At 37.1% G+C, this 20181-nt stretch overlaps 1 protein-coding gene across 3 annotated transcripts in view; it reads right to left on the bottom strand.

Annotated features, from left to right (window-relative positions):
- LRIT3 (leucine rich repeat, Ig-like and transmembrane domains 3) overlaps positions 1–17694 on the bottom strand; it is a 30392-nt gene extending 12698 nt beyond the window's left edge. For 2 of the 3 annotated variants that reach the window (XM_027103507.1, XM_027103505.1), the window contains exons 1-3: positions 17222–17694; positions 16547–16868; positions 13322–13794 (exon numbers count right to left, since the gene is read on the bottom strand). In XM_027103507.1, coding sequence (XP_026959308.1) covers positions 13322–13794; positions 16547–16662 — 589 coding nt within the window. In that variant the 5' untranslated portion in view covers positions 16663–16868; positions 17222–17694. Of the gene's footprint in view, positions 1–13321; positions 13795–16546 lie in introns of all 3 variants that reach the window. The other variant, XM_027103506.1, reaches the window with a different exon arrangement.
- Between the last annotated feature and the right edge of the window lie 2487 nt (positions 17695–20181).

Below are 20181 nucleotides of genomic sequence, written 5' to 3'. Positions count from 1 at the left end.
ACGTGAGCTGGAAGACAAAATGGTGGAAATAACTGCCCAGGAGCAGAATAAAGAAAAAAGAATGAAAGACATAACTGCCCTGGAGCAGAATAAAGAAAAAAGAATGAAAGAATTAAAGACAATCTCAGAGACCTCTGGGACAACACTAAATGTACCAACATTCGAATTATAGGGGTCCCAGAAGAAGAAGAGAAAAAGAAAGGGTCTGAAAAAATATTTGAATAGATTATAGTGGAAAACTTCCCTAACATGGGAAAGGAAATAGTCACCCAAGTCCAGGAAGCACAGAGAGTCCCATACAGAATAAACCCTAGGAAAAACACACCAAGACACATATTAATCAAACTAACAAAAATTAAATTCAAAGAAAAAATATTAAAAGCAGCAACAGAAAAACAAAAAATAACACACAAAGGAATCTATATAAGGTTATCAGCTGATTTTTCAGCAGAAACTCTGCAGGACAGAAGGGAGTGGCAGGATATACTTAAAGTGATGAAAAGGAAAAACCTACAACCAAGATTACTCTATCCAACAAGGATCTCATTCAGATTCGATGGAGAAATCAAAAACTTTTCAGACAAGCAAAAGCTAAAAGAATTCAGCACCACCAAACCAGCTTTACAACAAATGCTAAAGAAACTTCTCTAGGCAGGAAACACAACAGAAGAAAAAGACCCACAAAAACAAACCCAAAACAATTAAGAAAATGGTAATAGGAACACATATATCAATAAAAACCTTGAATGTAAATGGATTAAATGCCCCCCCCAAAAGACACAGACAGGCTGAATGGATACAAAAACAAGACCCATATATATGCTGTCTACAAGAGACCCACTTCAGACCTAGGGACACATACAGACTGAAAGTGAGGGGATGGAAAAAGATATTCCGTGCAAATGGAAATCAAAAGAAAGCTGGAGTAGCAATACTCGTATCAGATAAAATAGACTTTAAAATAAAGACTGTTACAAGAGATAAGGAGGGATACTACATAATGATCAAAGGATCAATCCAAGAAGAAGATATAACAATTATAAATGTTTATGCACCCAACATAGGAGCACCTCAATACATAAGGCAAATGTTTACAACCATGAAAGGAGAATCAACAGTAACACAATAATAGTAGGGGACTTTAACACCCCACTTACACCAATGGACAGATAATCCAAACAGAAAATAAATAAGGAAACACAAGCTTTAAATGACACAATAGACCAGATAGACTTACTTGATATTTATAGAACATTCCACCCAAAAGTGGCACAATACACTTTCTTCTCAAGTGCACACGGAACATTCTCCAGAATAGATCACACCTTGGGTCACAAATCAAGTCTTGGAAAATTTAAGAAAATTGAAATCAAACCAAGCACCTTTTCTGACCACATGACTACGAGATTGGAAATCAATTACAGGAAAAAAAAAAACTGTAAAAAACACAAATACATGGAGGATAACAGTGTACTACTAAATAGCCAAGAGATCACTGAAGAAATAAAAGAAGAAATTTAAAAATCCATAGAAACAAATGACAACGAAAACACGACGACCCAAAACGCAGCAAAAGCATTTGTAAGAGGGAAGTTTATAGCAATTCAATCTCACCTCAAGAAACAAGAAAAGGGCTTCCCTGGTGGTGCAGTGGTTAAGAATCTGTCTGCCAATGCAGGGGACACAGGTTTGACCCCTGGTCCAGGAAGATCCCACATGCCGCAAAGCAACTAAGCCTGTGTGCCACAACTACTGAGCCTGCTCTCTAGAGTCCATGAACCACAACTACTGAACCCCGTGTGCCACAACTACTGAAGCCCGTGCACCTAGAGCCCATGCTCCATAACAAGAGAAGCTACCGCAATGAGAAGCCCATGCACCACAAGAAAGAGTAGCCGCCACTCGCCACAACTAGAGAAAGCCCGTGCACAGCAACGAAGACCCAATGCAGCCACATATAAATAAATTAAATAAATTAGTTGAAAAAAAAAAAGAAACAAGAAAAATCTCAAATAAACAATCTAACCCTACACTTAAAACAACTAGAGAAAGAAGAACAAAGAAAACCCAAAGTTAGAAGGACAGAAATCATAAAGATCAGAGCAGAAATAAATGAAATAGAAACAAAGAAAACAATAGCAAAGATCAATAAAACTAAAAGCTGGTTCTTTGAGAAGATAGACAAAATTGATAAACGCTAAGCCAAACTCAACAAGAAAAAAAGGGAGAGGACACAAATCAATACAATTGGAAATGAAAAAGGAGAAATCACAACTGACACTGCAGAAATACAAAGAATTGTAAGAGACTACTACAAACAACTCTATGCCAATAAAATGGACAACCACAAAGAAATGGACAAATTCTTGGAAAGGTACAATTTTCCAAGACTGAGCCAGGAAAAATTAGAAAATATAAACAGACCTATCACAAGTAATGAAATTGAAACTGTAATTAAAAATCTTCCAACAAACAGAAGTCCAGGACCAGATGGCTTCACAGGTGAATTCTATCAAACATTTAGAGAAGAGCTAACACCTATCCTTCTCAAACTCTTCCAAAAAATTGCAGAGGGAGAAACACTCCCAAATTCATTCTACAAAGCCACCATCACCCTGATACCAAAACCAGAAAAAGATATCACAAAAAAAGAAAATTATAGACCAATATCACCAATGAACATAGATGCAAAAATCCTGAACAAAATACTAGCAAACGGAATCCAACAGCACATTACAAGGATCATACAGCATGATCAAGAGGGATTTATCCCAGGGTTGCAAGAATTCTTCAATATATGCAAATCAATCAATGTGATACAGCACATTAACAAATTAAGGAATAAAAACCATATGATCATCTCAGTATATGCAGAAAAGGTTTTTGCCAAATTTAACACCAATTTATGATAAAAACTCTCCAGAAAATGGGCATAGAGGGAACCTTCCGCAACAGAATAAAGACCATATATGACAAACCCACAGCAGACATCATTCTCAATGGTGAAAAACTGAAAGCATTTCCACTAAGATCAGGAATAAGACAAGGATGTCCACTTTTGCCACTCTTATTCAACCTAGTTTTTGAAGTCCTAGTCAAGGCAATCAGAGAAGAAAAAGAAATAAAAGGAATACAAATTGGAAAAGAAGTAAAACTATCACTGTTTGCAGATGACATGATGCTATACATAGAAAATCCTAAAGATGCCACCAGAAAACTACTAGAACTAATCAGTGAATTTGGTAAGGTTGCAGGATACAAAATTAATGCACAGAAATCTCTGGCATTCCTATACATCAACAATGAAAAATCAGAAAGAGAAATTAAGGAAACACTCACATTTACCATTGCAACGAAAAGAATAAGATACCTAGGAATAAACCTGCCTAAGGAGGTGAAAGACTTGTACTCAGAAAACTATAAAAAACTGATGAAAGAAATCAAAGATGACATAAACAGATGGAGAGATATACCATGTTCTTGGATTGGAAGAATGAATAATATGAAAATGACTATACTACCCAAAGCAATCTACAGATTCAATGCAATTCCTATCAAACTACCAATGGCATTCTTCACAGAATTAGAGCAAAAAATTTTTACAATTCGTATGGAAACACAAAAGACCCCGAATAGCCAAAGCAATCTTGAGAAAGAAAAACGGAGTTGGAGGAATAAGGCTCCCTGACTTCAAACAATGCCACAAAGCTACAGTAATCAAGACAGTATGATACTGGCACAAAAACAGAAATATAGATCAATGGTACAGGATAGAAAGCCCAGAGGTAAACCCACACACAAATGGGCACCTAATTTATGACAAAGGAGGCAAGAACATACAATGGAGTAAAGACAGTCTCTTCAATAAGTGATGCTGAGAAAACTGGACAGCCACATGTAAAAGAATGAAATTAGAACACTCCCTAACACCATACACAAAAATAAACTCCAAATAGATTAAAGACTTAAATGTAAGACAAGACACTATCAAACTCTTAGAGAAAAACATAGGAAAAACACTCTTTGACGTAAACCACAGCAAGATCTTTTTTGACCCACCTCCTAGAGTAACGGAAATAAAAACAAAAATAAACAAATGGGACTTAACAGCAAAGGAAACCATAAACAAGACAAAAAAGACAACCCTCAGAATGGGAGAAAATATTTGCAAATGAAACAAGAGACAAAGGATTAATCTCCAAAATATACAAACAGCTCATGGAGCTCAATATCAAAAAAACAAACAATCCAGTTAAAAAATGGGCAGAAAATCTACAAACAATAAATGCTGGAGAGGGTATGGAGAAAAGGCAACCCTCTTGAACTGTTGGTGGGAATGTAAATTGATACAGCCACTATGGAGAACAGTATGGAGGGTCCTTAAAAAACTAAAAATAGAACTACCATTCAATCCAGCAATCCCACTACTGAGCATATACCCTGAGAAAACCATAATTCAAAAAAAAGTCATGTACCACAATGTTCATTGCTGCTCTATTTACAATAGCCAGGACATGGAAGCAATCTAAGTGTCCATCGACCGATGAATGGATAACGAACATGTGGCACATATATACAATGGAATATTACTCAGCCATAAAAAGAAACAAAATTGAGTTATTTGTAGTGAGGTGGATGGACCTAGAGTCTGTCATACAGAGTGAAGTAAGTCAGAAAGAGGAAAAAAAAATACTGTATACTAACACATATATATGGAATCTAAAAAAAAAAAATGGCACTGATGAACCTACTTGCAGGGCAGGAATAAAGATGTAGACATAGAGAATGGACTTGAGGACACAGGGTGGGAGGGGGAAGCTGGGGCGAAGTGAGAGTAGCATCGACATATATACACTACCAAATGTAAAATAGATAGCTAGTGGGAAGCAGCAGCATAGCACAGGGAGATCAGCTCGGTGTTTTGCAATGACCTAGAAGGGTGGGATAGGGAGGATGCGAGGCAGGCTCAGGAGGGAGGGGATACGAGGACGTATGTATGCATATGGCTGATTCACTTTGGTGTACAACAGAAACGAATACAGTATTGTGAAGCAATTATACTCCAAAAAAGATCTATTAAAAAAAAAAGAAATTTAAACTTTCTTACCAAAGACACCATGAAGAAAATGAATAGACAAGTCCCAGACTTGAGAAAATATTCATAATGCATACAACTGATAAAAGACTCATATTCAATAGTAAGAAGACAAACATTAAAAAATTATAAAGAAATATACCAGTGGACAATAAGCAAATATAAACTGTCAATACCATTATTTATCAGGGAAATGCAAATTAAAATGATAATGTGATTCCACTCCCTGACGTATCTACTCCCAAGAATGACTGAATGAGAAAGACTGACATCAAGCGTTGGTAAGGATATGGGGCAAGCAGACTGTGTTAGTGGGAGTGTAAAAGAGTATAACCTCTTTGGAATACTGGTAGTTTCTTTTTTTTTTTTTTATAAATGTCTGTTGTTTATTTTATTTATTTACTTATTTTTGGCTTCGTTGGGTCTTCGTTGCTGAGCGTGGGCTTTCTCTAGTTGCGGCGAGCTGGGGCTACTCTTCGTTTTGGTGCGCGGGCTTCTCATTGCAGTGGTTTCTCTTGTTGCGGAGCATGGGCTCTAGGCGCACAGGCTTCAGTAGCTGTGGCACGCAGGCTCAGTAATTGTGGCTCACAGGCCCTAGAGCACAGGATCAGTAGTTGTGGCACACAGGCATAGCTGCTCTGCAGCATGTGAGATCTTCCCGGACCAGGAATGAAACCCATGTCCCCTGCATTGGCAGGTGGATTCTTAACGACTGCGCCACCAGGCAAGTCCCTGGCAGTTTCTTAAAACGTTACATATATAGCCATCCTATGACCTAACATCTTCAATCCTAGGAATTTATCCAAGAGAAATGAGAACATATGCTACAAAAAGCTATGCACAAAAATGTTAATAGCAGCTTAATTCATAATAGTTAAAAACTGGAAACAGCTCATGTGTTCAACAACAGGAGAAAAGATGAACAATTGGTACAATCATACAATTGAATATGACTCAGCAATAAGTAACTACCGATACATGCAACAACATGGATGAATCTCAAAAACATAATGCTGAGTGAAAGAAGCCAGGCACAGGAGTGCCTCTTAAATGATTCCATTTACATGAAATTCTAGGGCAGGCAAAATTAACCTATGGTAATAGAAGTAAAAATAGTAGTTTCCTGGGGTGGGAGGAAATTGACTGAGAAGGGGCACAGAGGAACTTTCCGGGGTGATGAAAATATTCTGTATATCAAGAGTCCCCGGTCTTCCCTGGTGGCGCAGTGGTTGAGAATCTGCCTGCTAATGCAGGAGACACGGGCTCGAGCCCTGGTCTGGGAGGATCCCACATGCCGCAGAGCAACTAGGCCCGTGAGCCACAACTACTGAGCCTGCGCGTCTGGAGCCTGTGCTCCGCAGCAAGAGAGGCTGCGAGAGTGAGAGGCCCGGGCACCGTGATGAAGAGCGGCCCCCGCTTGCCACAACTAGAGAAAGCCCTCGCACAGAAACGAAGACCCAACACAGCAAAAATATATGAATTAGTTAATAAACTCCTACCCCCAACATCTTCTTTAAAAAAAAAAAAAAAAAGAGTCCCCAACCTCCAGGCCACGGACTGATACCAGTCCGCGGCCTGTTAGGAACTGGGCTGCACAGCAGGAGGTGAGCAGTGGGCAAGCGAGCAAAGCTTCATCAGCCGCTCCCCATCGCTCTCCATCGCTCTCATTACCTCCTGAACCATCCCCCACCCCCACCCTACATCCATGGGAAAATTGTCTTCCATGAAACTGGTCCCTGCTGCCAAAAAGACTGGGGACCGCTGCTGTATCTTGCTGAGGGTATGCATTTTGTGCAGGTATACGTTTATCATCATTTACCAAATTGTACACTTAAAATCCACTGTATGCAAATGATACTTCAGTTGCTCAATTTAAAAGAAATTTAAGGAATTCTCTGGTGGCCTACTGGAGGATTCCAGGCTTTCACTGCTGTGGCCCGGGTTCAACTCCTGGTCAGGGAACTGAGATCCCATAAGCTGCGTGGCATGGCAAAAAAAATTAAATTAAATTAAATGTTTAAAAAAATTTTTTTTAATAAAAGAGTGATGTCTCTGGAGATGGACTGTGAAGTTGAAGCTGACTCTGCCTCTTTACCAGCTGGAAAAAGAAGGTTATGACAATTACAGACCCACTTCATGGGGTTGTCCTAAAGGCTGAGATAATGCCAGGCAGTCCTCAGAAGAGTGTCTGGCAAGAATTAAGCCTTAACTGTGTGAATTTGTTTCCCCCATGCCTAGGAAAGAGCAGGCACACCAACAGAGACTGAGAAGTATTCGTCGAACTAAAACAATGCCATTTTACAGAATTCTGTGGGAATACTCAGGGCCACCACTGCCCTTCTGGCAAACCCCTTTCTGAACAGAAGAGCTCTTTTACAATGGAGCAAATTTGGGTACCCGTAAAAAGGACCAAAAAAGCATTTTATACTCCCTGCTACTGCAGGTTTTTTCCTCCAAGATAAACAGTGTTAGGCCTTGCAGTTTGCCTGTGTAAATATGTCCTTATTCTTGAAAAAGAGGCCATGGAAATTTACCTGTATTGCAAATCAATAATCTAGTTTCATAGTTAATTTAAATGTTCATTTACAGGACACTAGTTTACATTTTTACAGATACATTAAAGGACAATTTTATTAGGTTGATATTTTTATTCACACAGAAGACAGAGGAAGTAATTGAAAAGCCTCTCCCTAAATTATTTTTTATTAAATAAATATATGATTTAAAGAGATCAGTAAAATAGGATATATGAGGAACATAACTAGTATTATGACATACCTTGCGTTACAAAGGAGTGGGGAAGAGCATGGGTTCTAGAACCAAATGGCTTGTATTCAAACCCCAGCTCCATCACTATGTGATAAGTGACTTTGGGCAAGTGTTTTAACTTGTGCCTCATTTCTTCATCTATAAAATGGGGATGAAATGGTATTTACCATGGAGTGAGACTAGAAGAAGTTATATCCATAAACTTTTTGGCCATGAGAAAGCATTCCATCAATATTAGCTATTACTATTTATTATTACAAATAGAATCTGTTAACAGCAATAAACATAGGGCAATAAAAATGAAATGGAAACAGAATGTATCCCATTATAATAGTACAAAGGTAAATTCTACAGGGTACCTGGAAATATATAATTGCTACAGTTAAACACTGAGTTCTAGAAAATCTAGAGCTGGTTCTTATTACCATATTTTAATGATGAAATTGGAAGACTCAAATATAGTTAAAAATAACAAAAAAGCCAAACTAGAAAAATCTTTCTTTATAAGACACTCACATCTCAGTCACAGCTGCTATGGATTGTTGTTGATCTAAAATCATAGCCTCAGAGACTGTCCACTTTATATTCTAAAGAACTATCACATAAACTCAACATTTTATTACATTCCTATTAGCAAGATGGAATAAATCCTGTCATCTCCATTTTCCAGATGTGAAAACTGAGTTTTCTGTGTGTGATTCACACACATGAACTAGTCTTCTTTTGAGAGGGTAGCACTTCTTTTCCCCTTTTGTTACCTAGTAGTCATGACTTTGCTAAGGTCAGCTGCCACACATGGCTAGACATGTTTCAGACTATCTTTTGTTATTTATTATCATGATTTAAAAAGTAATGCATGATCATTGCACAACACTTTGAAAATACAGAAAAGCAAAAAGATATCAAAGAGAATAGTTAACCAATTACTGTAACTTTTCAGACTTTTTCTTTGCAAATTTTAAAATAGTGATCATGCTTTATATACAATTACATAAATTTAATGTTACACTAAAAGTATTTTCCCATTAGTTTTTAAAGAATCTTAACCCTTCCTCAACAAAATATTAGCAACCCAAATCCAACAATACATTAAAAGGATCGTACACCATAATCAAGTGGGATTTATTCCAGGGATGCAAGGATGGTTCAACATCCACAAATTAATCAATGATTACATAACATTGTATCCAACAAAATGAAGGATAAAAGTCACATGATCATCTCAAAAGATGCAGAAAAAACTTTTGACAAAATTCAACATCCATTTATGATAAAAACTCTCAACAAAATGCGTATAGAGGGAAGGTACCTCAACATAATAAAATCCATATATGACAAACCGGCAGTCAACATCATACCCAAGGATGAAAAGCTGAAATATTTTCCTCTAAGATTAGGAACAATTCAAGGATGCTCACTCTCACCACTTTTGTTCAACACCATATTGGAAGTCCTAGCCACAGCAATTAGGGAAAAAAAAGGAAATAAATAAAAGGCATTCAAATCTAAAAAGGAAGAAGCAAAACTATCACTATTTGCAGATGACATGATACTATATACAGAAAACTCTAAAGAACCACCAAAAAAAGAACAAATAATTCAATAAAGTCACGTGACACTAAGTCAATATACAGAAATCTGTGCATTTCTATACACTAATAACAAACTATCAGAAAGAAAAATTAAGAAAACAATCCCACTTACAATTGCATCAAAAAGAATAAAATACCTAGAAATAAACTTAACTGAGAAGGTGAAAGACCTGTACACTGAAAACTGTAAGACACTAAAGAAATAAATTGAGGATGATACAAATAAATAGAAAGATATCCTGTGCTCATGGGTTGGAAGAATTAGTATTATTAAAATGTCTATACTACCCAAAGCAATCTATAGATTCAATGCAATCTAATCAAAATTCCAATGGCATAGCTCACAGAACTACAACAAATAATTCTAAAATTTGTATGGAAACACAGAAGATCCCAAACAGCCAGAACAATCTTGAGAAAGAACAAAGCTGGAGGTATTATGATCCCTGATTTCAAACAATACTACAAAGCTACAGTAATCAAAAGAGCATAGTACTAGCACAAAAACAGGCATGAAGATCAATGGAACAGAATTGAGAGCCCAGAAATAAACCCACATACATGTGGACAATTAATTTACAACAAAGGAGTAAAGAACATACAAAGGAGAAAGGACAGTCTTCAATAAATGGAGTTGGGAAGACTGGACAGCCGCATGGAAAAGAATGAAACTACTATCTTACACTGTACACAAAAATTAACTCAAAATGGATTAAAGACTTGAATGTAAGACTTGAAACCATAAAATTCCTAGAAGAAAACATAGGTTTTTAACCTCACTGACATTGGTCTAAGTGATGTTTTTGTAGATCTGACTCCAAAGGCAACAGAAACAAAAAGAAAAATAAACCAACGGAACTAAACTAAAAAGCTTCTGCACAGCAAAAGAAACCATCATCAAAACAAAAAGGCAACCTACTGAATGGGAGAAGATATTTGTAAATCATACATCCGATAAGGGGTTAATCTCCAAAACACATAAAGAAGTCATACAACTCAACAACAAAAACAAATAAACAACCTGATTAAAAAATGAGCAGAGGATCTGAATAGACATTTTTTCCAAAGAAGACACAGAGATAGCTAACAGGCACATGAAAAGATGTTCAGTATCACTAATTATTAGGGAAATGCAAACCAAAACCACAATGAGATACCACCTCACACCTATGAGAACGGCTATTATCGAAAAGACAAGAAGTAACAAATGTTGGAGAGGATGTGGAAAAAAGGGAACCCTCATACCCTGTTGGTGGGACTGTAAATTGGTACAGCCAACATGGAAAACAGTATGAAGATTCCTCAAAAAATTAAGAACAGAACTAGCATATGACCCAGCTATTCCACTTCTGGGTATTTATCCAAAGAATGCAAAAACACTAATTCAAAAAGATATATGCACTCTATGTTCACTGCAGCATTATTTACAATGGCCAAGATATGGAAACAACCCAATGTCCAACAATGGATGAATGGATAAAGAAGATGTGGTATATATACATACAATGGAACACTATTTAGCCATAACAAAGAATGAAATCCTGCCATTTTTGACAACATGGATGGACTTTGATGGTATTATGCTAAGTGAAATAAGCCAGACAGAGAGAAATACTGTATCATTTCATATGTGGAATTAAAAAACAAACAAACAAACAAAATAAAAGAAAACTAAACTCATAGATACTGAGATCATATTAGTGGCTACCAATGGGTGAGGGGAACAGGGGGGGTGGGTTGGCAAAATGGATGAAGGGGGTCGATTGTACAGTAATGGATGGTAACTAGACTTGTGGTGGTAATCACTTCATAGAGTATACAGATGTCGAATTATAATGCTGTACACCTGAAACATAATTTTTTAAAAAGAATCTAAACCCTAAAACATAAAACTGTTTATCTCCATGGACAATGAAATTTCATAACCCTTTCCCATTTGATCCCTAAGTTCTCATTCAGATTTAACTCACAAGTGAAAAATATTAATGTTCTATAAATTATTTATTTATATTAATATTAGGAACTAATCATTAGAGAGCTATTAATAGCAATTTAGTCATTTGATTTTATTTTCTATATGTCTCCATTGGGTAATTTTATTAGAACCAAGAATTGCATCCAAAGAAACTTTTAAAAATATGTAGAGAAATAAAATCTCAATGTTTAAGAAAATTTCTAACCATTAGTCCTACTCATAAGGATTAAATTAGTGACTAGAATAAAGTAAATATATACTTTAGTATGGGTTTGCATAGTTCCTATTAGAGTATATATTTTAAGGACTCCACAACTATTGTTAAATTAAACTAATTTTTTTCTCTAACCCACCCTATAATACCTCTTTTATTTTCTAATCAAAAATGTTTGAAGGACTAGATAGATAGTGGGAAAAAGATGAAATAGCTGTGTAAGAAAAATTTCTCTGACCTTTTCTCTATCTGGTTCTTATTATTCATATTTTTAGTTTCATAAGTACTAAAATGCATATACATTTCAACAAAAGTAATGCTAAAGCAATTTAAGTGTTGTCACAGTACTTTCTCTTTTTTTCAGTTAGAAAATTTTTTATGGAAGTATAGTTACGGTACAGTATTATATAAGTTACAGGTGTACAATATAGTGATTCAAAATTTTTAAAGGTTATACTCCACTTATGGTTATTATAAAATATGTAGTACTTTTCTTTTTATCAAAAACATCTCAAATTTATCTTGTATTTTATTTATTCTTTATTTCAGCAAATATTTGGCAAGTGATATTGGTAGGAATTTCTGGGACAATTTCTTAACATCTAGTTGCTTCTCATTCCAAAGTCTTATAAGTCATGTCACTGGCCAAACACTCAGAACTTCTTTCATCCTTCTGAGAACTATAACCTCTTCTGCAGCCATGATGGACATAACTTGTGAAATAACAACACAGCCTTATTGGGTGAACAAAACTTTAGCAAATCAAACTGCTTGGTCAAAGCCTCAGGCTTTTGTCTCATACAAAAGTGGAAAAGGCCTCACTGCCCACAGATACCGCTGAGAAGGGTCTCAGTTCATTGATTTCAATCAGGCAACCACATTTACTGGGCATTCACCATGTGCAGAGCACCGTGCAAAGCACTGTGGGAAGACACACAAAAAAGAGAGAAGGGTTTCCTAGAAGGACCTTACATGTTAAAATTCAAGGCAAATACCCATAGAACCTAAAAGAAGTTAGGATCAAAATACACAAAACTAATCACAGCTAAACTAAGAGACCAGACCCATTAGGATACCCATTTAGGGCCAGTAAAATAACTGGTGTCTAGACTAGTTCTTTTTAAATTAAGAATATTTGGAAGATACACTTCCTAACTAATTAAACCAATTAAACCACTGCTGCCTCATAAAGATGCAGATGCCCTTCTCCCACTCCTGAAGAGCCTGATGAAGGGTTGAAAAGAGACGAGAGCAAAAGGTTGGTTGTGGCAGCGTATGGAGCACTGGTGTGCTCATGAGAATCAGTGCAGGTTGGTAGATTTTGTCACTCTTCTCCAGGTTCTCTAAGAGCAGCATTAGTCTCTCAGCTTATGAGGCCAATTCCCTTCCCTCCCCTAACATACACAAACATACACTGCTGCCCTCACTCCACACACATGGATGCATACATGCACACACAAATACATGCACACTCGTGCACAGACACAAACAGAGCCATTACACCTTACACAGGGCAGATGGGTAAACTGACCTAGATCAAATGATAAAGTACTATTCCATCAAAAGTGCAAGTATAGAGTAAAACAACAAATTCAATAGACATGAAAATACTGCACAACTGAAGGTATACAGAGCAAATTATCTGGATCTGAGAAGCCCAGAGGCTGTGAGCTTACCAAGAATAATTCTTCTTGCTGAAAGGTCCAGGCTTCTGGATGATGCTGTAACTAAGTGGGACCAGCTGTCCAGGAAATCTGGCGGCAGTGTGGTTAATCTGTTGCTTGATAAATCCAAGTAGGCAAGGTTCTTCAGATACGTGACCGCCTCGTTTGGCACACTGGTTATTCTGTTATTGTGCAAATCCAGGGTCCTCAGACGAGGCATGTCCCTCAGAGATGTCCAAGGGAAAGCAGCCAGAGAATTTCCATCCAAGCGCAACTCATGCAGCTGCTTTAGGTTGTAAAAGCTGCTGGTGTCAAGGCTGGCCACAGAATTATAGGTCAACCAGAGGTACTGGAGCTCCACCAGGTAGTAGAAGGCCTCCGCGGGGATCCTATGGACAACGGTCTTCTCTATGCGAAGCTTCACAGTGTCCACGGGGAAGTTTGTAGGTACCTCATTCATATCCAGGTCACTACATAGCACAGACCTAGTGTCACAGAGCAATGGAAGAAAACGTGTGTTCTGAGACTCATTTGAAAAAAATAATACTTACTTGAAACAAGCATTGAATTTTTCATTCCCTACTGGTTTGCACAAAATATCTATTCAGCCTGGCTAAACTGTTCATTAATAATTTGCCAATATCATCACCTTCTTCTAGGTTGAACTATATGAAATGGTCATTTTTGTAGGTTAAAAACAATCAAATATCAGCAATTTCATGTGATTCAACCTGAGCTCTTTAGGTGTCAGGCCTGTACAATACACATCACATCTATCCCTGTATTTAATCATCACAACAGCCTAATGAGTTGAATATTGGGTAATAGGTAAAGGCACCAGCTCTAGAGCCAGGCTGATCTTGGTTTGAATCTAAGCTCTATCACCTCCTTTGTGGCCATGGAAAGCCACTTCATCAATCTCTCATTCTCATTCTCTCACTTCACCAATCTCTCATTTTCCCACATGGCGCTGTTATGATGATTAATTGAAATGGATGGAAAATTTTACACCTTCCTGGCACATAATAAGCACCTAATGGGTATTTGCTATTATTATCTTCAATCTCATTTTTACAGATACAATAAATGAGGCCCATCAACATTAGGTAACTTCCCAGGATCACAGAGCTAGTGGTTACACAACAACCTTTCAGACCCACAACTGTCCAGCTCCAACGTGCACACTCTTAACCTCTTCAGGAAATGGCCCATTTTAAAAGAATCCCCTACTGAAGTTATAAATTGATCCTTTTAAAGAGGAGCACAAGAGAAAGGAAGAAAAAATGGAAGGAAGGTAGGAAGGGAAAGGAAACAGCAAGTGTTCATACTAGATGATTAAAATTGAGCCCTATTTTAACAATGTGACCCGTGCATTGCTTTCAGCCTAAGGAATAAACCAGGAACTGCAAGTTTATTTTTTTTTACCACTCACTAATTTAAGTGACCTTGAGCAAGTCACACTGTGGTCTTGTTTAGTGGCACGTGTAAAACAGGCATAGAAACACAAGCCTGTCCCATGTGTGGGTATAAAGTATGAAAAATCAGAAAATTTAGATTCATTTAAACCTGAAAAAAAAGACCTATTTATCTCCCATTATATATTCAGTCCCACTGGATTGCTGAAAATGAACAATAAAAAGTTTTGCAAAGCATCATCTAAATTATAATACATTACACATATAGTAAATAATAATTATAAAACGGCCATTCAGTAAAACACATCACATTAAATCAGTGAATTTTTAAAGCCAGGCTATAATGTAAAGAGAGGGAAGAGGCATAAGCAACGTACTGGTCACATCATCTCTCTTTAACTTTAGGAGAAGAGCCTATAGCATCACTGGAATTCTCTAGGTACACTTCTCACTCTTCATCTCTATTTTGAATCACAAATTTCAGTGCTACTTTATACCAGAATGATCCAGCTTCTCCTCATTAAGTCAGCGTTCCAGTGTGTTGTAATGGAGGAAAGCCTGGATTGGAAGCTAAAAGACCTAGCGTCTTTGTCAGGCAGTCACTGCAGCAACTCAATGCTGTGACCTCGGACAAGCCATTTAGTCTCTATATGATTTAGTTTATTCATTTAAAAATGACAGTGGTCAAACTAGATTATTTCTGGAGTTCTTGTCAGGCATAACATGCTATGATTTTTATAAAATCCATCAATAATGGGGCCACCATGAAGAAGGAAACATTTCTGTGATTGTTTTCTCAAAGGTAGCCTGATCTGAGTCATTAACTGCAGCATACTTTTGCCAAGTAGGTCTTTAAATTGTTACATTCTTCTCACTGTCTTTAACCACCTAGTGACTATCTCAAAGAGATACCAAGGGTTAGTAAATTTTATACAATAACAAGACAAACTACACAAAAATACGCGTTATTATTATTTATTTGTATAAAGCTGTAAGATATAAATTGAGCGATTCTTTTAACAAATTACTTTAAGAGGCTTACTGTTCACTTCAACCGAGTCACACAAAAAAATCTGATTTTGTTATTAATATCTTCTCCAAAAAAAATCAAGGTTTACTATGTTTAGCCAACAAGAATTCTATTTTGCATTTAACTTCTATCTAAAAGGATTCATGCATATTGTAAATAAATACTTATTCTCACTCCACAAGTAGATATTAAAGCAACACAGAGGTTAAGTAACTTCTGTAAGGTCCCACAGTGTCTGCAACACAAAGTGTTGACCCATTTCTTTCAAACTCCAATACCTTAAAATGAGAAATTCTGATTATGAACCTCTCTAACTTCACTCATGTGATCGTCCTTCCTACTTCCTAAGGTCTATCCAGTTGCCATGAATAATCCTCAAAATGAAATGGAAAACACTGGAAGCAAATGATCTGGGCATGTCACACACCTTCTGATCGGCCCTGCCCTCTTGTGCTTTCTATAATCAGGCTGAACTGGCCACACGCATTTCAGTGGTTTGACCTCCTGCAAGGTTCATTTTGTGAATACAAGTGCAATGAATATTTTATTAACACGGAATGTGTCTGAGAGTCTCAAATAATTTGAGGGGCTTTGAAGGAGTTAAACTGCTCAAAATGAAAACATAAAGGAGCAGGTAACCAGGATTAACACAATTAAGTTAAAGCTTATCTAGATTAAATCTTCTCTTCTCTGATTTCTGATCAACAATTTGCTTTCAAAAACAAGGCCATCTGGTTTGAGTCCTTTTCCTCAGAATCATTAGAACACTTAGTAGCAAGGAGAGAAGCATACCTTGATCTCATGCCGTCATTTCTGCCATGATAATCACAGGTGCACTGTGAAGGACACGAACAGCTCACTCTTTCCAAAAAGCCAAGCGCAATGCACAGACTTGCAAAGAGACGCATGGTTCCTTTTAGACGTTATTTGGACAAAAGGTAAAAACCAAATCCTAAGCATTCAGAAACTGGTGTGCCAAGAATACAAACGGCCATTTAGTAACAGCAGATTACACGGGATTAGATGAGATCTGTAGTTACTTAACCTTCAAGTGTATCTTGCAGGGGATCAATCAACCTAGCCTTTGAATCTGGTTTCAGCAAAGTAACACATTCTAAGGGAAATGAACATCAAACACGTCAGAAAATTTTCAATAGTTGTCCATATCTAGATTTACAAGAAAATGCCTGTTAAATCCTTTTCCTATAGAAGTAATTGTTACTACACCTGGAAGATACACATAATGCTCAAAATAATTCAATGTCTTAGCAGATGTTAGAAAACACTGTAGATTACTTGAATGTTGTAACACTACAAATTTTACTTTTTGCTTAACAGTATGAATAATACTTAGTTTTATAAAATTTAGCTTTAGAGACAGAAGCACATGACATAAAATTGATTTAGAGTAATCAATATTGCCACATACTGGTTAGCCCCCAAAACAAACTAAACAAATTCCAGTACCTGGAGTTTTTTAAGCAAAATGCTTCAATCCATCACTGTCGTGGCAGCACTAAGACTGTGGTGACAGTGCATCGTGCAGTTCTCCCAGGTCATTTCTGTGTAGTGCAGGCTCATCCCAACACATTTAGTTTTTTAGTGAAGCCATTATCTTTTTTCAAGAATATATTTTATTCCAAGTTAGTTTCCCAAGTTATGGGTAATCAAACCTTATCTGAAGCTTAACTGTCCTGTTTTTAGCATATATTAGGTTCTACCAGAAAATAAAAATTAAATTAAATATTTTAAAAACTACTTCCATACACATAACATAGAGAATCCACAGGGTCAATCAAGGATTTAGGCAACAAATATATAGGGCACTTAACCTTCTTTTGGGGTGGTTCTTTTCATCCCCTTTAAACCAAAATACTTTTTCAAAAGGAAATTAATTCTATAAATGTAAGAATATTATGGAAAATACTATTTAAAACTAATAGGATACATATAGAAACAATATTATGGAAAATACTATTTAAAACTAATAGGATACATATAGAAACAATAGTGTCAAAAGAATTTTCTCAAAATAAAATACTGTGAATTTTCAGGATATGCACAATTCATTTATTCATCTGGTATTTACTGAGCATTTACTCTGTACCAAGCATGGAACTAAGTCCTAGGGGTCCAAAGATAAATAAGACATGATCACTACGTAAAAGGAACTCACATGATAAAGAGAGGCACAGAGTACACTTGTGAGGAAGCACAGGAGAACACCAGACCAACAGTATTGGTGGGGAAAGGCTTCCTAGGGAGGGTGTACCTGAGCTGCCCCTATAGGATGCATACGAATGTATTAAGTGGAAAATCAGGAAAGAGGCATTGCAAGCAGAATAACAAAAGGAACAAAGGGATGGAAGCAATAAACAGCATGTGGTCCTTAGAGAAATACAAGCATTTCAGGTTGTTCCAGCATATGACTTGAGGCAGGAGGTTTAAAAAGAGGGGAGGAGATAAAGCTGGAGAGGTGGGCAAAGATGAAGTCATGAAAGAAGGTCTCAGATGCCCTGTCAAGGAGCCTGCACTCAGCCGGTAGGCAACAGGCAGCAGTAAACGTTAAGCCAGGGAGTGGCACAGCACACTACCATTTCAGATAGATTTCTCTGGTATCTGTGTGGAGGAAAGGCTTAACTAGAGCAAAGCAAGGAGGGAGGGAGGCTGTGGTTATAGTCTAGGTGAGCAGCCACAAGCCTGCAACCTGGACTGCCCTGTTGGTCACAGCTAAGATAATGCAACCTCCGGAAATGCCTAGGAGGGGAAAATGCCTGATTAGACGAAGGGATGAAGGAGAAGACGGGATTTAAAAGCAACCCCAAGGTTTCCCAGCATGGAGACACAGTTGATCGGTAGTGTCCCTAAGTGCATTTGCAAGCAGGGGAGGAGAAAGGAATGGCAGAGAGGTGGATAGAGCTCTGATCACCAAATGACCAAAATGGTTTCTGAATTATTAATTTCATGAATGTTATGATCTACATAGACGCAAAATATGTTAAAGAGTATAAAAAAACTGCTTAAAGATAAAACGTCAGAAATTAATAACTAAGAAGTTAGAGGGAGATACATAACCAAAGCTGGGTCTTCCCAGTCTTTTCATATACGCAAATTAATTGACTAATGTAGTATTAAAATATAATTACAATGTTGAAGTCCTTTATGCTTGAAGCAAAGTTGTCCCTTGATTATTGCTGGAAATGAGTCCAAGCCTTCGCAGATTGGAACTCTGAAACAATTGCTAAACAATATTACATATATTGCCCCTGCCATATACTGGTTCTGTGGCTTTGGGCTCAGGCCCTCATTGTGCTTTCTCTGTAAATGGCTCAGCTACAGAGGATAGGACGAGCAAAGAGCTAGTGGCACAAAGGCACGCAGAGCTCTCTGGGAACACTAAACATTTAATTTGGCCAAGGGGAAAGACAAAAGCCTGAAAAGTCCCTGTGGGACCATGTTGAAGAGGGTCATGAAGGTCCAACTGACAGATTTATACTTACTTGGCAGGTGACTGAAGATTTTTTTGAGCTGAAGATTTGGAAGATTGGAACTTTATTTTTAAAAAGTTATTCTAGTTATAAACTTGATGCATTGATTGCAGTGGAGAAAGGCAGAGGATGGGGAAATAAATTAAGAGATTATTAGGGCAGTTTACAATTCCAAATATATAGAGAGAGTTGTATATATATAGGACTAATGCCCTTATTTTCCTTTATATGCAGCCAAAGGTGCTAAAGAGACAAATTTTTAAAATAAAAGAAAATAAAGATAAGAAAATACAATATGCAAAGATACACAGCCTCACTAGCAGTTAAGGAAATATGAAATAAAATGAATTTGTTATAATATATAGCTTATAGTTTAAAAAAATTGATACAGCACTATTAGCAGGAATATGATGGGGAGAGTGAACTCATTCACTGACAGTGGCAGTGCAAATAAGTTCAATCCTTCCAGAGAGCAAGGTAGCAACAATAATACTGTTTCTATATTTTTATCTAGTAATTCTAGCCTGAGGAAACACTCAAACAGAATAATCCCACCCTCCAAAAAAAAGTATTTGTACTAAAATATTCCCAGTGGTTCATCCATAAACCTAAGAATTGGAAGCAATTTAAATGTCCACTATTGGTCCACGATTAGTACAGAACAGACTGGGTCAGGTGACCTGGGGATACACTGGGTGGCACCTAGTAGAAGTTCTTAGCTTAAATACTTACTTATGACCTTATTAATGTTACTAGCTATATTACTTATATTCAGCCTATTTTTTTACCATCTTTATTGGAGTATAATTGCTTTACATTGTTGTGCTAGTTTCTGCTGTATAACAAAGTGAATCAGCTATACGTATACTTGTATCCCCATATCCCTTCCCTCTTGCATCTCCCTCCCACCCTCCCTATCCCACCCCTCTAGGTGGTCAC

This window comes from Aethalodelphis obliquidens, unplaced genomic scaffold (genome assembly GCF_003676395.1).
Source record: "Aethalodelphis obliquidens isolate GAN/ISIS:26980383/991018 unplaced genomic scaffold, ASM367639v1 scaffold6, whole genome shotgun sequence".
In the NCBI taxonomy this organism is placed as follows: domain Eukaryota; kingdom Metazoa; phylum Chordata; class Mammalia; order Artiodactyla; family Delphinidae; genus Aethalodelphis; species Aethalodelphis obliquidens.
Note: the sequence above shows the minus strand (reverse complement) of the source record. Positions and strands in the feature narration are given on the sequence as shown.